This window comes from Sceloporus undulatus, chromosome 1 (assembly GCF_019175285.1).
Source record: "Sceloporus undulatus isolate JIND9_A2432 ecotype Alabama chromosome 1, SceUnd_v1.1, whole genome shotgun sequence".
Lineage (NCBI taxonomy): Eukaryota > Metazoa > Chordata > Lepidosauria > Squamata > Phrynosomatidae > Sceloporus > Sceloporus undulatus.
In genome coordinates, this window is record NC_056522.1 from 15,649,251 (window position 1) to 15,666,917 (window position 17,667).

Sequence of the window (17,667 nt, forward strand, 5' to 3'; positions counted from 1 at the left end):
CCCCCCGGCTTCGGCCCCCCCGACTTGTCTGAGGGACACCAACCCGGCCCCCGGCTCCAAAAGGTTGCCTACCCCTGTACTATAATGTGAAAAAGGGGTCTCCATGTAAAACACACACCACAGACACACAATACTTAACTGTCAGAATTTGCACTGAAAACTTAACATTGTAGACTCAAAGACTCTGCGTAGTCATTATTTGGATCCCCCAAAATATGATACAGTAGTGATGCAAAACCAATGGACTTCGTATTGCCTTACCATTCTGAAACATACACCTAGAAAAGAACAAAAAGAAAATTAAACTGATAAATATTACTAATTCAAACCAGTGGGGCAACATTAAGGAAACATTTATTATTTCATTCATTCACTAAAACATTTTTAATTCACCTTTAAGCCTAACAGATACCACAGTACTGTACAAATATAGTTAAAAAACAATGAAATATAACAAAAACCTCAACAAAAACCTCTCAAATATGTCATCAAAGCACAGAAGAAGAAAGAAAAATAAAACGGACCACAGCTTAGAATTAAAACGCCTTGGGAAACCAAAATGGTTTTGAGCTGGCACCAAAACATGATACTTGTGGCATTATAATAAGCAATGCACATTTGTCATGCAGTTTTATTGTGTGAGATAAAACAGCTTGTAAGCTGACAGGCAATTATGAACAACTCTCATTGACAAACAAAGGTATTCTGATCCAGCAAAGGAGATCCAGATGTGCAGCAGAAGTGCCTGGATGCTTACACCATGATGGTCAATTGCCCCACCAATCTTGACACATCTGCTGAAGTGGACGGCAATGCGCATGCGTGCACACACACACACACACACCTGGGCCACTTTTAATAATGAAAGGTATTTTATCTGCTGTGATATTCTGCTGTTGTTGTTGTTTTGCATCAGTTGTTTGATAAATATGTGTACAGTCGTTCCTCCCAATTTGTAGGGGATCTGTTCCGGACTGCCCACGAATCCAGAAAAATGCCAATATTCAAGTCGCCATTGATTTCAAGGGCAGTGTGCTTTTGTTTACGCACCATTTTGTCCCTCGCTACTTGCCATCTGCGAATGGGGAAGATCGTGGAACCCAAGTCCACGAATTGGGAGAGACAACTATATATATACCCATATGCATATTAAATAAGATTATAATCTCTTTCTTTTTAAAGAATCAATGAGCTCGCTTGCTGCTAATTTTTGGTTCCACTACTGTCACTTTTATCTTGTAAATCTGCTTTTGGTAATACATGTATATTTTTATTGTGTTGTTTTAGTAAGCTGTCCTCAGGGCCCAGTGAGCCATACTGGAAATATAAAAACTGTATGTAATCAAATCAAACAAAAACTTGTTAAGTACAGTTGAAGAGGGGGAAGATAATTTTATCTGTAAAGCTCTCCTTTTAGCCAGTCTGTTTTCTGCAGTGGGCAAAGTTGAGAAAATAGAAGGATGCCATAGCATCACAAAGAAGATACAAATTCCTGCAGGAAAAGCAGACAAGTGTCCTTGCCTGATGCTGCCAAGTCCACAATTGTATGCCCTGTAGATAGATTCTATCATTAGGCAGATTAAGAGTAATCAAATAAATATTTATTTCAGAGTAAATATGCTTAAAAGTGAGGCCAGCAACGTGGCAGAGAGAAGGAAATAAATTTTAATGAAGTGTTCTGCTGGGCTTGTCTTTATACTAGGGGTCCTAAGCAATGGTCTTTTGAATCTGACCATTGGTTCATTTTAACCCAATAGTGTTGACACTTTCCCAGGTTCCTAGCAAGATGCTTTCCTAGCCCTACCTGGAAATGCCAGGCATCAAGCTTAGAGACTTCTATATGGAAAGTGTATGCACTATCAGCTATAGCCTTATAACTGCACAAATGCACTAAAAGAAAACACATAATCTTCAAGAACAGAGGGCATTTAAGTTGCAATCCTATCAGATGCGGGGGGAGGATATTTCTTGGAATACAAATTTTCTGCAAAAAAATCCATTTCTCAAAATAAAACCAACTCACAGTTTTATAATATTCCTTAGCAAAAAGGAAGGGCTGCCAACAAACATAATGTGAGGCAAGTCTGGACGTTTCAATTTTTTCTTAGCTAACTCTTTTATACCCTTAAGCAAGATTTAAGATCAGTTGTAGGAAAGCTGTTATGAAATTAAACATTTTCAGGTGATTTTTACTAGGAAGTGCTTGTGAGCCTACATGTGTGATTTATTGATTTGTAAGGATTTGTAAAACAAAAAACACAAATATACTTAATAACCATAGTCAATATCAAATTATGAATTCTCCAGAAGGTGAAAAGTAAAACTACGCATGTGGTTAATAATGAGCAAAGTTTCATTTCTTCTCTTGGACTTGGAAAGTTTTTATCCTCACAACCATCCTATCATTTTCTGACTGCTCTACTGCACTGACTGTTTGGTTAACACTGATATGTCTCTGATTTAAAAGTCAAGAATTCAGCTATCCTAAGGCCAGGCCCTGGTAAGGCTGTAATTGACTCAGTATCACACACACAGGTCCAAAACACACTGCAGAAATAATCCAGTTTGAGACCACTTTAACTGCCTCGACTCAATGCTAGGGAATTCTGGGAGCTGTAGTTTGACAGAGAAGACATTTGACCTTCTCTGTCAGAGAGCACTGGTGCCACAATAAACTACAATTCCCAGAATTCTTTAGTACTGAGCCAGAACAGTTAAAGCAGTCTCAAACTGGATTATTTCCCCACCCTTTGACTAGTTGATTTTAATGTATTCTTTTTAATGCAGACTCAGGAGTTTATCACACAGGAGGAATTTCTCTTAATTTCGAATGAAAAGAAAGTGGGCCCAGAATGCATTCACATTAATTTGCTAGTTCAGCGAATTTACGTGAATTCGAATGGCATTCAAACTGCCTTCCCATTGCCTGAAAATAGCTTGCCATTGCCCAAAACTGCGTGTGATCACCTCTCATGCAATAACGTGAAACCCCATGATTGCGTTTGGACTGACTTCCCATTGCCTGAAATTGCGTGTGGTAGTCTATCACGCAATAACATTAAACCCCATGATTGCGTTTGGATTGCCATTGGATTATACTTCCAATTTCCCTTGTCTGATAACATCCACAATTTAATTGTTATTTTAAGGGGGTAGAATGTGGGGTTATGGAGTATTGCTATTTTATTATGTATTATACTGTTTTTACTGTAAGCCACCTCGATTCAAACTGGAGTAGGCGGGATACAAATAAAGTTGTTGTTGTTACTATTACAATTATTATTTCTGCAGTGTGTTTTGGACGACAGTGAGCCTCAATAAATAGTGAGGACTTGATCTCAGGTCCCCCCAATTCTAGTTCTAGCCTTGGACAATAATCACGGTATCAAATCTTTCAAACAGCAATATGGGACGGTGGAACCTTTGGGAAGTTTTGTTCAAGACATCTAAGGACCAAAACACTCTGCGGAAACAATCCACTTTGAGGCTGCTTTCATTGCCTTCATTCTGGGAACCATAGCTTTTGTGAAACATTTAGGCTTCTCTGCCAGGGAGCATTTCCCAGGATTCCCCAGCACCCAGCCAAGGCACTTAAACTGGATTATTTCTGCAGTGTGTTATGGACCTCAGTCGAGTTAAAATGCCAAGCAAACTGTTCTCCATCTAGGGACACTGCTTCAAAATGTCCGGAGAAACCAATACCATTGAAGCCTGCGCTCACTTTCCTGGAATAACACACACTGAACTAACTGGCGTCTAGGATTCACCATCAAACAGGTTCTTTTTGATACACTGTAAACGGCATTCACTAAATGAGCTGGCAGTGAAATGCCTATCGAAATTAACTGAAGTGATGTTCAAATGTTCACACCAACAGCTCCAAGGGTTCCTGCCTTGTACTGCTATGGCTGCCCATGGTACCTGTCTTGGCGTGAAAGAGAAAGCTAAGGAGGAAACATTCTTCTCCTTCAGAATGGGACTCTATAGAAACGCTCAATAAATAACTGTCCACCTGCAGCCTTGTCATCAAACTGTAATAACTGTAATACTGAAAAATCCTTGGAGCAGGGACCTAGAACCTTCTTATAATGATGATGATGATGATGATGATCCTCCTCAGGGTTGAAAATGAAGCTCTTGAAACCAAATACAGAAACGGCACACGAAAAACCCAAGATATTAATAGGCGAGCCCTCAAAGCGCGACTGCGCACGCGCGAAATGTTCCTCGCCGCTCTCTTTCGCACGGCGGCGTCTCCTTCTACAAAGCCCTCTCCCTCTCCTCCGAGCATGCGCAAAAAGGCACTTGACGTTCGGCCAAGGAGGGACGGTGCACGTTTTGCTTGCGCATGCGCAGTGCCACCCCCGCGCCGGGTCTTTTTTCCCCCACCTCGGACAGACGAGAACTCCTTGCGCATGCGCAACGGCGCTACCGTCTCCTCGTCTCCTCGTCTCTCCCCGGCGACCCCTTTCTCCCCAGATACTTAACCCATCTCCCCCTATTTTCCCCTTGTCTTGATGTCTCCCCGCGGGCGGCGCTTACCTTGCACCCGGCCGAAGATCTCGTAATCCACGGAGACGAGGACCTGGGACATGATGCTGGAGAACCGAGCGGGGAAAGGGTCACCGCTGCTGTGGCGAAAGGGCGCCGAGCGCGAACTGAGGGAGACCGAGCAGCGAGGCTCTCTTTCTCTCCTCCTCGCTCAGGCCGCGACGGAAGCCCCCGAGGCTCAAACTTCACCGGAGAGCGACCGCCCACCAGCCTCACTCCCCATTGAGAATGCACTGAAGAGATAACCCCGTTTGACACCGCTTTAACTGCCCTGGCTCAGTGCTAGGGAATCCTGGGAATTGTGGTTTGTTGTGGCACCAGAGCTCTCTCTCAAAACTACAATTCCCAGAATCCCATAGCATTTGAGTCATGGCAGTTGAAATGCTGCCAACCTGGATTATTTCTGCAGTGTGGATGGGTCCTGGGATTTGTAGTTTGTCGTGGCCAGAGCTCTCGGACAGAGAAGGCTAAATGTCTCTCAAAACTACACTTCCCAGAATTCCATAGCATTTGAGTCATGAGAGTTACAGTGCTGTCAACCAGGGTTATTTCTACAGTGCAGGTGTAGCCCGTGTCTCCTACTCTCAAAAAACAACTATCTATTATTTTATGGTGGCGTTTACGGTCCAAAACACGCTGCTGAAATAATCCACTTTGAGACTGCTTTAACTGCCCTGGCTCAGTGCTAGGGAATCCTGGGAACTGTAGTTTATTGTGGCACCAGAGCTCTTTGACATAAAAGACTGAATTAAGAAAATGGACAAAAAGAAAATCCATTCATCTGAGATGGAGGAGAGTGCTGAGGATCCCATGAACAGCCAAAAGGACAAGCAAATGGGTCCCAGAGCAGATCAAGCCAGAAACTTTCCTGGAGGCAAAGAAGACTAAACTGGAGGCTGTCGTACTTTGGCCCCATCATGAGAAGACACCACTCATTAGCAAAGGCAATAACGTTGAGGAAAGTGAATTAGGAAGAGAGGAAGAACACATGCTAGATGGTTGGAGTCTATTAAAGAGGTCAAGGACCTGAAGTTCCAGGATCTGAGCAGAGCAGCAGAGGACAGAGGGTTTTGGAGGTGTCTCATCCACAGGGTCACCATGAGTCGAGATCGACTTGAGGGCAATTAACAACAACAACAAACTGCTTTTAACTTTCTCCCCCAAAAATATGCCCCCCCCCCCAAAAAAATCCCAGAATTACATATCATTGAGTAATGGCAGTTAAAATGACGTCAAACTGCATTAATTCTGCAGTATAGATACAGCCCCAGTCTGTTCAAATATTGTACTAGAGTGTAAAACTTTTATTAAAGTGTAAAATATCAAGCTGAGGACTTCAGTGCCAATCACACTTGCTAAACGCATTGCAGAAATAATCCAGATTGAGACTGCTTTAACAGCATGGTTTAATGCTATGGAATCCGGGAAACTGGAGTTTAGCCTTCTCCGTCAGAGAGCTTTGGTGCCACAACAAACTACAACTCACAGAATTTGTTAGCATGAGTAACTATTGTATGCAAAGGGATCTTGCAGAACCCTTGGGATTGAGGGCTTCATACACACTGCAGAAATAATCCAGATTGACACCACTTTGACTGCCATGACACAGTGCTGTGGAAATCTGGGAACTGCAGTTTGTTGTGGCACCAGGGGTCTGTGACAGAGGAGGCGAAATGTGTCCCTTTGGACACTACAGTTCTCAGAACTCCGTAGCATTAAGCCAGGGCAGTTAAAGTGCTGTCAACCTGGATTATGTCTGAAGTGTGGATGGGTCCTGGGATTTGTAGTTTGTTGTGGCACTGAAGCGCTCTGAACAGACGTCTCACAAAACTACAAACCCCAGAATTCCATAGCACTGAGCCATGGGTGAAGTGGATTATTTCTGCAGTGCAGTAAAAGGATGCACCATAAAATCATGGATGGTATTTTTTCAGCCTCATACTGGTCTTTCAATTAAAATGGAAATTCAAATGAAATATAATTGCTTTACCTTTTCTAAGTCTAATTGCATTAAATTCTTTGTGTTTTAGCAATTAACTAAACAGAGAGCCAGCACAATGTACTGCTTTGAGCATTAGACTACCACTCTGGAAACCAGGGTTCAAATCCCTACACCAGCATGGAAACATACTGGGCAACCTTGGACAAGTCACATTCTCTCAGCTTCAGTGGAAGGCAAAGGCACACACCCCTCTGAACAAAGCATGTTGGAAAAAAAAACCACAATAGGTTCACCCTAGGGTTGCCATAAATTGGAAATGACTTAAGGGCACACAAGAATTAAACACATGAAACACTTTCTACTAACATTCCTATCGCTGATCTAAGCCTGGGTTCTGTTATTCCCCTCTACCACAAGGAACTGTGGGAAAGGAAAATAGAGTTAGGTCCAAAACACACTGCAGAAATAATCTAGTTTGAGACCACTTTAGCTCAATGCTAGGGAATTCCAGGAACTTTAATTTTGTGAGACATTTACCCTTCTCTGTCTGAGAGCTCTGGGGCCACAATGAACTACGATTCCCAGGATTCCCTAGCACAGAGCCAGGAAAGTTAAAGCAGTCTCAGACTGGATTATTTATGCCGTGTGTTTTGGACCGTACACGGAAGCTCTGTGAAGGTATTTGGCTTGCTTCTACAAGACCTCGAAATATGGCAGGTATCTACCCCAACATTCTTTATATGATCCAAATCATAGTGAGGTTTGTAATTACAGGAGCAAACATGCCACGTATAGAAGAATCACAGAATCTTAAGAGTTGGAAAGACCCATGAGGGCCATCTAATCCAACCCCCTTTTGCAGGAAGACAAAATTACAGCATCCCTGAAATATGTCCATAATCCAACCTCTGTTTAAAGTCTTCCAAGTTCCAAAGGAGAAGAGTCCACCACCTTATATGGAGCAGTCCTTTTCGTGGTCAAACAGTCCTTACATTAAAGAAGCTGTCCAGAGGAGGGCGACCAAAATGATGAAGGGTCTGGAAACTATGCCCTGTGAGGAGTGACTTAAGGAGCTGGGTATGGTTAGCCTAGGGAAGAGAAGGTTAAGAGGTGATATGATAGCCATGTTTAAATATTTGAAGGGGTGTCATACTGAAACTGGAGCAAGCTTGTTTTCTGCTGCTCCAGAGAACAGGACATGGAGCAATGGATTCAAAGTACAGGGAAATAGATTCCTAGCAGTAAGGGCAGGTTGACAATGGAATATGCTGCTTCGGAGAGTGGTGGAGTCTCCTTAGTTGGAAGTTTTTAAACAGTCTGGATGGCCGTCTATCGGAGATGCTTTGATTGTGAATTCCTGCATGGCAGAGGGTTGGACTGGGTGGGCCTTGGGGTCTCTTCCAACACTATGATTCTAAGCTTTCCTCAGGTTTAGATGGAATTGCTTACAATTATCCTTGAGACCTTAGCACTAAATGTGCAAATATCATTGGAAGAGAATGTGTCCCCGGTGGTGGTGGGGCACTCAGGATAGGTCTTCTGCATGTTCCTCCACCCCTGGACATATGCAGGCAAGCACCTGTACATACTTTAGGTAGTAGTTACAAAGAAATACAAGAAATCGTATATTTTTAAAAAATTATCTTGAAAGCATAAGCTTTCACAGACTGCAGCCTGCTTGATCAGATGCATTAAATTTTATACAGACTTTTGATGTGTACACAGTATGTTGAATTGAATTGGGGACTGCGGAAAGTGTGTTCAGAGGGAAATTAAATACAGAGAGAACTGGCAGTGATAATGACATTATTGGCACTGGCCAGTCTCAAAAAAATGGAACTACTCAAAGTCGTGGTTTGCAGTGTGTTTCCAGGAAAGAACTAAACCATTGTATCCAACGGATACTAATGGGGTACTTATCTCTGGTGCAGTAAAAAATAATAATAATTGCAGATCTCTCACATCAACCTGAGAAGTACTGACATAAACCATTCTTGTTTGTTAACACATCAAGATTTCAGATAGTATGTCAAGCCACATAATACTGCAAACAATCATCCTGGATGTTCAGAAAAAGAAACATTTGCATAAGGAATAAAGCTGACTTTTAGACTTCATGGATTCAGTGGGGAGGTTGAGCCAGTTACATATATGCCTCTTACTAAATATATGCAACCCTAGGTGTCTGACAAGGCGATAAATAAAAGCAGGACTGCTTTGTGTATTTGATCTAGCAATAAAAAAAATCAGTGTATTAAAAAATCCTACTCTCTCTAAAAGCTCCTCAATTTAGAAGATGATTTTTTAAAATCATAAAACATGTATAACTAAGGCCACCCTTGACATTCACATTAGAAGCAATACCTTTTCCAAAATGGAATTTATATGCCATGATTCATCTATTCACAATTTTAAAAGTGCATTTTTCCTTTATTCTGGAAATATTTTTTCATGCACATTCTAAGAACAAGTAAAAATGCAAAGGCACATGATTACTTGACTACAATCTAAAGAGAGGCAAGACCCTTTGCTAAAATCAAAACTCGAGAACATTTCAAGGAGAGCGGACAGATGTATTAAAAAGGAAGCACTGAGGGTCTTCGGTAAAATTAGAACCACAAGCAGCAGAATGAATAACCTTAGCTAACACCCAAAGAGCATTCTAGTTATCCAGGAGGCACAAGGACACTTCCAAAAGCTGCATTTTGCACACTCTAGTAAATTCCCATTCAAGGTCAGTTTTGTCCCCCTGAAGCTGATGGAGGGCAAACTCCATTTTGTCTTCTGGAGGATGAAATAATATTCTACAGTGAAACCCTAGCCTAGATGGCTGCTATAGTCCAGTTTTGAAATGTTTTGTCTATTGCTGCCCCCTACCAGGCAAGAGTTGCAAGTCAACCCACGAAGAAATTTAGGATTAAGCCTTGGCAGGTTATTTAAAAAGATACAAACCAAACTCACATCATCCGTCGAACCTGTTCAAGATGTATTGTTGTTTTTGTTGTGTGCCTTCAAGTCATTTCCGATATATGGTGACCCTAAGGCAACTCTATGATGGGTTTTTGTTGGTAAATTTTTTCGGGGGGGGGGTGTTTGTAATTGCCATCTTTTGAGGCTGAGAGATTATGACGTGCCCAAAATTTACAGGGTCAAACTGGGATTCAAACCTTGGTCTCCAGAGTCCTAGCCCCACTCAAACCACTGCACCACACTGGCTCAAGATGTATTGTGGACACAATTTCTTTATGGCCTGAGGATAATTGTGCTTTGGGCAAAGAGAAAAAATTAAGGGCTATGAGAGGTAATGATGGCAGGAGCAACATATGGCCATAAGCAACTCCAGAGGAAGAGGGGCTGAGTGGGAGATGAGAGGGAAAAGGGGGAAGAAGACCTTCATGGCCCCACACATTTGCAAACACTATCTTCTCTGCAAAGAATTAAATGCTATTCATCAACAGCAGCCCTGTTGTTAGACAGAGTGAGGCAGCTTCCTCAGGAGGCAGATGCTGGGAGGTAACATTGGCAGGTGCTCAGCCATTTCTCTTGAGTTATCTGGCCATTTCTCTTTGTGGGAGGATTGAGTTCCATGTGCCACAAAGCCCAGTCGTACCTGGTGGCTTACAAATCAGGATTATGATAAATCTTGCCTGGGTATTAAACTTCAGATTTTAAAGTAGCTATCCAGGGTTGTGAACCCTAAAATAGGACTGACATCTTGGACAGTTCCTGTAAAGCTATCCAAAACATCCACCTGCCACTGGCACTAGCCTCTCTAAATGGAATATAAAGAGGGGCACCATTTTGTCTTTTGGCTTGGGTAACAAAATATTTTAGTCTAGCCCTACTATTAAAACCACTGAGTTATAAAGAAGGAAAGAAAGGGTATGCAAATCAGGAAAAAAAAACTTGTACCCATCATGCAGATTATGTGTCTCCGCAGGAGCTCCCAGAGGGTAGCACATTGTTCTCTGGTTTCCTAGGTTGGTCTTGGAATCAGTTGTAACTCTGTAGTACAGAACATGATTTTCATATAAAGAAGGTTACCAGAATACTCTACATAAACAAGCACACTCTTTCATCAACAGGAATATTCGTAAACCTTCTTTCCATGCCACTAAACATCAAGCACAATAAAAGCACAGGGTGTGCTTTGCTTTTGGGTCAGTTGCCAGACAAAATTCAAAGTGGATTTCCATTGTTAGACAATTTTGACATATAAATTCAATAAGAGATTCTCAACCTTCCAGGATTATTGTTGATTTTTAGATTGATGTTTTTAATTTCCTACCTTTTCTCCAGTATGGGATCCAAGTTGGCATACAAACAAAATAGATACAGTTTAAAAAATTACATCATAATTAAAGATATAATTAAACTAATAGTAAAATTAAAAGCAGTTAAAAGCAAACCATTAAAAAGAATTCCAAAACATAGCTGTGGCTGCATCCACATTGCAACAACAATCTAGTTTGACTCCACTTTAAGTGCCATGGCTCAATGCTATGGAATCCTGGGGACTATAGTTTGTTGAGTCAAACTACAATTTCCAGAGTCCCATAGCATTGAACAATGGTACTTGAAGTGCCAAATCAGTATGCAAAAGGATCTTGCAGCACCTGTCTAAAAGACAGAAGTTGTCAGCATGGACTTTCACATACTTGAGCCTACTTCCTCTGATGTATTTGGTGGTCCACCAAATGCTCATTAAAAAGAAGAACAAAAATAGCACATGAAAGTGCCTTTAACCAGACCAGTGAACCCTCAAAGACTTTCTGAAACAACAAGGCCTTCCCCTGCCTACAACAGGATAGCAAGGAGTGTGCCAGTCTAACTTTTCTAGGAAGGGAGTTCCAGAGTCTTGGAGCACCCACTAAGCAGGCACTCACCAATTTTCCTACCATTTGTACATGGGAGGGTGGTAGAACAGAGAGAAGAGCCTCCCCCAAACAGGCAGGGTCATATAGGGAGATATGGTTCTTCACATAATCTGGATCTGAGTCATATAGGGTCATTGTAGGTCATAAGCAGCACTTTCAATTGTGCTCAGAAACAGCCAGTGGAGCTGTTGCAACAAGGGAATGGTGTGCTCCCTGTAACTAGTCATGGTGTCTACCACCCGGGCCACTTCTCCATGCCAGAGGTCAACCAGAGCTTAGACAGAATGGCCTGTCAAGGCAGCAGGAAACTCCCCAAGAACCATTTGAATCCATAAGGCCCCTAAGGCAGACCATCTTAATCGATCCTTTGCCCCTGCAGAGATTCTGAGTCCCAGCAAACCTAAACCCCACGAGATAGAAATCTGACTGTGACAAAGGAACTATAGACAGTTCATCCACTCCCAGTCCCTGATCACAATCATCTTACCCAGGATGAATTGGCCCAGATACCATTTGAGACAAACAGTCAGTCAGGGCAAATGTGAAGTCCTGAGTCATTCCCAACAGCGCAGTTTCAGCATGGATGTTGACATCCATCAGCTTCACAAGATAAGAGGACTCAAACATGAACCCTGAGATCACTATGTCTAACTCAAGAAGAGGGACTGAAGCAATGGGATGGGCATTATGGCAACAGAATCTCTAATCTGTCCCAGCAACCCAATTTCAGGTGTACACACCTGAAGCCAGAAAACTGTGGGTTAGGGCACCCAGGGATTATTCAAATGGTGAAAATAATCCCAGTAGAATGTGGGTTGAATAATAAATAAATAAAATAAAAATTATTTGTATCCTGCTTTTCTGTACTAAAAACAATCAAAGTGGCTTTCTACAGTTCACATGTATTTTGAATGCATCCAATTCATGGGGGGGGGTGTCAAAAAAACACTTAACCTGGGATAATCAATCTTGTCTTTTTCCTCTGAATTTTCCTAAAAGATTTGCATTGTTGGCTGTGTGAATAACCAGTGCGACTAGACCCAGGAAAAACCAGGATAAAACTTTGCATGCCTTGAACAAGTTTCAAATACATCCACATCATTGACTCCATCTTTATTTGCAGTGCTGACATGTGTGAGCAACAGAACTCAGATATGCACACACAGATTTTAAAAAGAGTGTGAACAACAAAACTGGAATGCATGAGTAAGATAACTTGCATAGTTGCACTACAAAACCAGTGTCTGAAGCCACAGACTACAAAAGAAAACAGATTTTTTCATTTACTAGAGAAATTGCACCCTGCTCAGATGGATGGACTCCCAATAGACCACTACAACTCCCCACCACCCTGATCTCACTTGATACTGCACAGAGAACCCCAGAAGACAAAGCTGAAAGAGAATAACCCTCCCAGCCTCATTCAGCCAGGTCACTGTAATACACTATGGGGCCGTTTCCACTGGGGTATAACGCGGGTTACGAAGCGAATTCAGAAAGTAGCGTGCCCATTTGAACCCGATTTAAACCTAGTACGGTTCTAGATCACCCCGCATGCGTTCCCATTTGAAATCGATTCATTTTTTTGGTTCTTTTTATAAACCGTGTTAAAGGCGTATAACCCGCGTTAAAAAAATAGAAGGGTCGAACCTTCTATTTTTTCCTTGATTCGGGATAGGAATCAGGTTATTTAAATGGGAATGATCAGCCTCTGAAATCGGGTTAGCTGGATGGGAGGAGCGGAGCGATGGGTCGGCTTGGGGGAGTTGCCCTTTCTGTCCCCATCCGTCGTGGCCATCGCCATCTTTTGCTTCCCTCACCCCTTTTTTCTGCTGCGGTCTTTCAATAAGAGATAAGGATTTTTTTAATTTTTATTTTATTTTAATGGTTTACAGGCGCTTAATCTCTTCAGTATCCGTGCCACTCAAGGAGAGGGTTGCTGCACAGCAATCTCGGGGGAGATAAGGAAACCCTGTGTGTGTGTGTGTGTGTGTGTGTGTGTGTGTGTATCAATGAACACCACTTGTAATGGAGGGGAAGAGTGCTCCCTCCCTGGGCTGTCTATAGAGCCATGAAGCGGGGATCCGTCCTGCAAAACCCATCATAGTTCCTCTGGAAGGAGCTTTCCCTAAGCAAGCAGCCTCCGCCAGCCTCTCTGGGGTCTTTTTTCAAAGGCAGCAGCCTAGCAGAAGTGCTTTGGGGAGGCAGTTTCTCTCTCCCCTCAACCATCCTTCCCCTCGGATAATTGCAGGACTCCCCTTCCTTCGAAGGGAGAGACCAGAGAGGGAGGAAAAAGGAAGGAAAAAAAATCTGTCTTCAGAATTCACCCTGCAAGCGCAGGCTCCCAGCTATGGGCAAAGCTACCCCTCCTTTCCCTCCTAAACACACACACAGCCTCGCAGAGCAGAGGAGTAACCCAAATCCTTCTGTCCTGTCCTCCCCCCAGGAGACAGAAGGAAAAAAAAATGCAAGCCTGCTCTTTGTTTGAGAAGGAAGGCTATTCTCCCTTTCCTCACATCTTATCCTCCTTCCCTTTCCCGCCACACTTTAAGTGCCTCCTCATTGGCTCTTTTATAAAAAAAACAGCGAAATTTAAAAGTGACGTTTTGATGACGTTGCTTTGATTGACAGCCCCAAAATGGTGAGTGGGAACGAAATAAGGCTAAAACCGGTTTATATATAAACTGTTTTATTTGAATAGGAACGCAAGCGGATCACTTAAAGCGAATTAGTTGGTAAATGAGAACGAAGAAAAAAAAAGCGGGATAAGACCAGGGTTATTTTGAATCGGTGTTATTTAAAACGGTGTATTTTAAATCGTTGTAAATTACAAGTGGAAACGGCCTCTAAGTCATCACACTTTTCCAGGAGGAAATCTTGAATGGTAGTGGTTTCACAGTTCACTGACCTGGATTCACCAGTGGCATTTTCAACCCAGAGGGCTGTTGCCAAGGCTATCCAAATTATTTGGACTGGATGACTAGCATGCTGTTTGTTGTTATTTCTTCTCTTGTTAAAGCATAACCATCTATCTCCCTTTTCCATATCTCCCCCTCTCCTATTTTAATTGTACAGTGGACTACTTGAACTCACTCTACTTAAACACCCAGAAGTCCCATCCAGCATAACCAATGGTCACATATTCTGGGAGTTGGAGCCCAAATCGTCTGGAGTGTCAAAAGTTGAGAATTGTTTCCTTAGATGAACTGACAGTTCTTCTATTGTGGATGTTCTGTTGCAGATTGTATAAACACACTTCGTTCCCCGCCTCTTCTTCAATACATGATCAACATCTTGGGTTATTTAAAGCTATTTGAACTGGTACTTCACAGAATTATTGTTTCCTAGGAAATGGAAGAATTAATTGTTACCCTTTCACACAAGGATGGCAAAGCATGTGGGAACCCTAGGGCCACATAAAAGAACCTAAGCAACAGGAAAGCGTGTGGGTTGCCCCAGTCACAGCTTTCAGTGAAGGTGGGCTGCCAGCAATTACATTTTCCAGAAGTGGGAAGCTGTTTAATGTATTTCCATTAACAACATGAGCTCACTATTTCTGCCTGCAGGCAACAAAAGAAATTCTCATTAACAATTCAGGATTATGAGACATTAGAGCTCTTTTTATCAGATGTTTCAATCAAATCTTGATGAATGGATTCCATGTTTGACATAAAACTTTATATTACTACATATATTTCATAGAATGCATTTGCTTCCAGCAACTCTGAAGTTTAACACATTGTGAATTTGATTCCAGTAGAACTAAGGGTGCACCTACACCAGCGTTTCCCAAATTTTGGTCCCCCAGATGTTTTGGACTTCGGCTCCCAGAATTCCTAATTCTTGGCCAAACTAGCTAGGGCTTCTTGGAACAGACGTCCAAAACATCAAAATTTGGGAAACACTGGTGTCCCTTTCCCCATTGACCCCATACCATACCATACAGAATCCTTACTAAATATTTCTTGTACTCATGTTACTCATAAATATAATTCCCATATACTACTGAATGTAATAGTAATAACTGTGACAGAAACAACTAGCAAAATTAAAATTATACCTTTAAATTACAACATCATATGCACAGCCTAAATTTATATACACGTTTAGTTTCATGTCATTAAAGTGAACATGGGGTAAGATGTTATGTTTTTAAAGGAAAATTAAAAAGAATAAGAAAATTTAATTTAATTTAAAAATTAAAATTTTTAATTTAAAAAAAAATCTGGGCCTCTCTTTCCACTGAGCCTCATCCCACTCACCCCATCGCTTCAGTGTTTTAAAGGGACATAGGCAAACGCCACATCCTGTTTCTGCTCAAAGGCAGATGTTTGGGCAGCGGTGGTGTCATCTGGTGCAAACTGCACTCCCTGCGTACCTTTCATGATGTCCCTGCTACATTGTATAAATAATGTCATTTGACACTACTCCCTCCTGCAGAATCCTGGGATTTTAGTTTTGTGAAACACTATCAACTCCTTGATAGAGAAGGCAAAAGACTCTGTCAAACTACAAATCCCAGTATTCCATAGGATGGAGCTGTTAGCGTTGTAGCGCATGGAGCGTTGTACCACCAGACATATAGCACCAGAATGTATAGCACCAGAATGCTATATCTGTATAGCACCGGAATGACCACCTGAAAAGTGACAGGTAGCTGAATGCAGTCTGAAGAAACGCCTCTCCCCTTCCAGAAGCAGACAAAAGAAATTCTAGCCAGATATCTCTTCATGAGGCTCTTTACTTACAGTTCCAAATATACACAGCCTTGTCTTCTCTGACAACGCCAATCTCATATATACAGCAACAATACACCATCCACGACCCACAATGTGCAAAAAGGCTCCTCCCTTATATACACTGGCACCATGCGGCCACTTGGTCCAGCCTCTTCCTGGTGTGTGTCACATTAAACCCAGTCCCCTGTGCAGGGTGACTTAGCACATGATGACCTCCGCTGATCACACTTCCTGTGACACAGCACTGTACTTTTGCACAGTCATTATGGCTGCCGGTGACCTATAGTAATCCCAGTCACCTTTTACCCACATTGGACATTTTCCCTTGGATTTACATGCCAACAGAAGCTGCACCTTAAAGTAGTATCAAATGATATTATTTCTACAGTCTAGCTGCATCCCATATTTATTTACTGTGAATATTGACAGATGATTTTGATGTGAAGATTTGAGCGTGGTGTACAATAATCAAACATATTGTGCATGAAATATTAACTCGATATCCTGCCATTTTTCCAAATTTTTTCAAGATTTTTACAATTTGTTCACTACTTTCGATTGGGTTTGAAATCGTCAAGACTAAATCATCTGTGTAAGCCCTTAATTTGTATTCCTCTCCCTTTAATTTAAAACCTTCAATCTCTTGATTATCCCTTATTTTAATCAGCAAAATTGATAAGATCATTATGAATAACAAAGGTGACGGGGCAGCCTTGTCTTACCCCTTTATATATTTTACATGGTGTTGTTTTTTCTCCATTTACTAAAATACATGTTTCTTGTTTATCATAAATTGTTTCCACCCCTTTTTGAAACATCTCTCCCACCTCTATATGTTTTAATACCCCAAACATGAACTCCCAACTAATGCTGTCAAAGGCTTTCTCCGTGTCTATGAAAAACATAGCCAATTTTTTATCAATTTTTTCTCATGAATTTCTATCAAATTAATCACATTTCTAATATTATCTTTAATAATTCTATTAGGAAGAAAGCCGTTTTGGTCTATATGAATCCAATTAGATAAAACCTTTTTTAATCTTTCCGCCAATAATGCAACAAAAAAATTATAATCCGAATTCAGTAATGCTATGGGTCTATAATTTTTCAAGTTTGTTGAATCCTTTCCCTCCTTTAGTATCAAGACAGTAATGTCCATGTTTGGAGTCCATGTTTGGGGTATCAAACCTTTCATAACTTCATTCATTATTTGTAACAATGGTTCATTAAGGCTTTTTTCACAGTTCTTATAAAATTCATTTGTGAATCCGTCCGGTCCTGGTGATTTTCCTGTCTTACTTTTCTGTATAACTTGCGAAAGCTCTTGTAAAGTTATTGGTTTATTTAATATCTCCCTTTGTTCTTCTGTTAGTTTGGTTAAATTTGTAGATTTCAAATAGTTGTATATTTTTGATTGTTGATTTTTTTAAGAGATCAATGTAAAAATTCAAAAAGCTTTTTTTATTTTGTTTTGGGTTAGTTACTAACTTTCCCTCTTCCTTAATATTTACTGTGAATATTGACAGATGATTTTGATGTGAAGATTTGAGCGTGGTGT

At 41.4% G+C, this 17,667-nt stretch overlaps 1 protein-coding gene across 3 annotated transcripts in view; it reads right to left on the reverse strand.

The window, feature by feature from the left end:
- The window catches only part of ACYP2 (acylphosphatase 2), a 146,672-nt gene that overhangs the window by 93,178 nt on the left and 35,827 nt on the right, over positions 1-17,667 (reverse strand). For 2 of the 3 annotated variants that reach the window (XM_042440061.1, XM_042440052.1), the window contains exon 2: positions 262-278. In XM_042440061.1, the coding sequence (XP_042295995.1) occupies positions 262-264 (3 nt within the window). In that variant the 5' untranslated portion in view covers positions 265-278. Of the gene's footprint in view, positions 1-261; positions 279-4,542; positions 4,735-17,667 lie in introns of those variants that run through there. The other variant, XM_042440043.1, reaches the window with a different exon arrangement.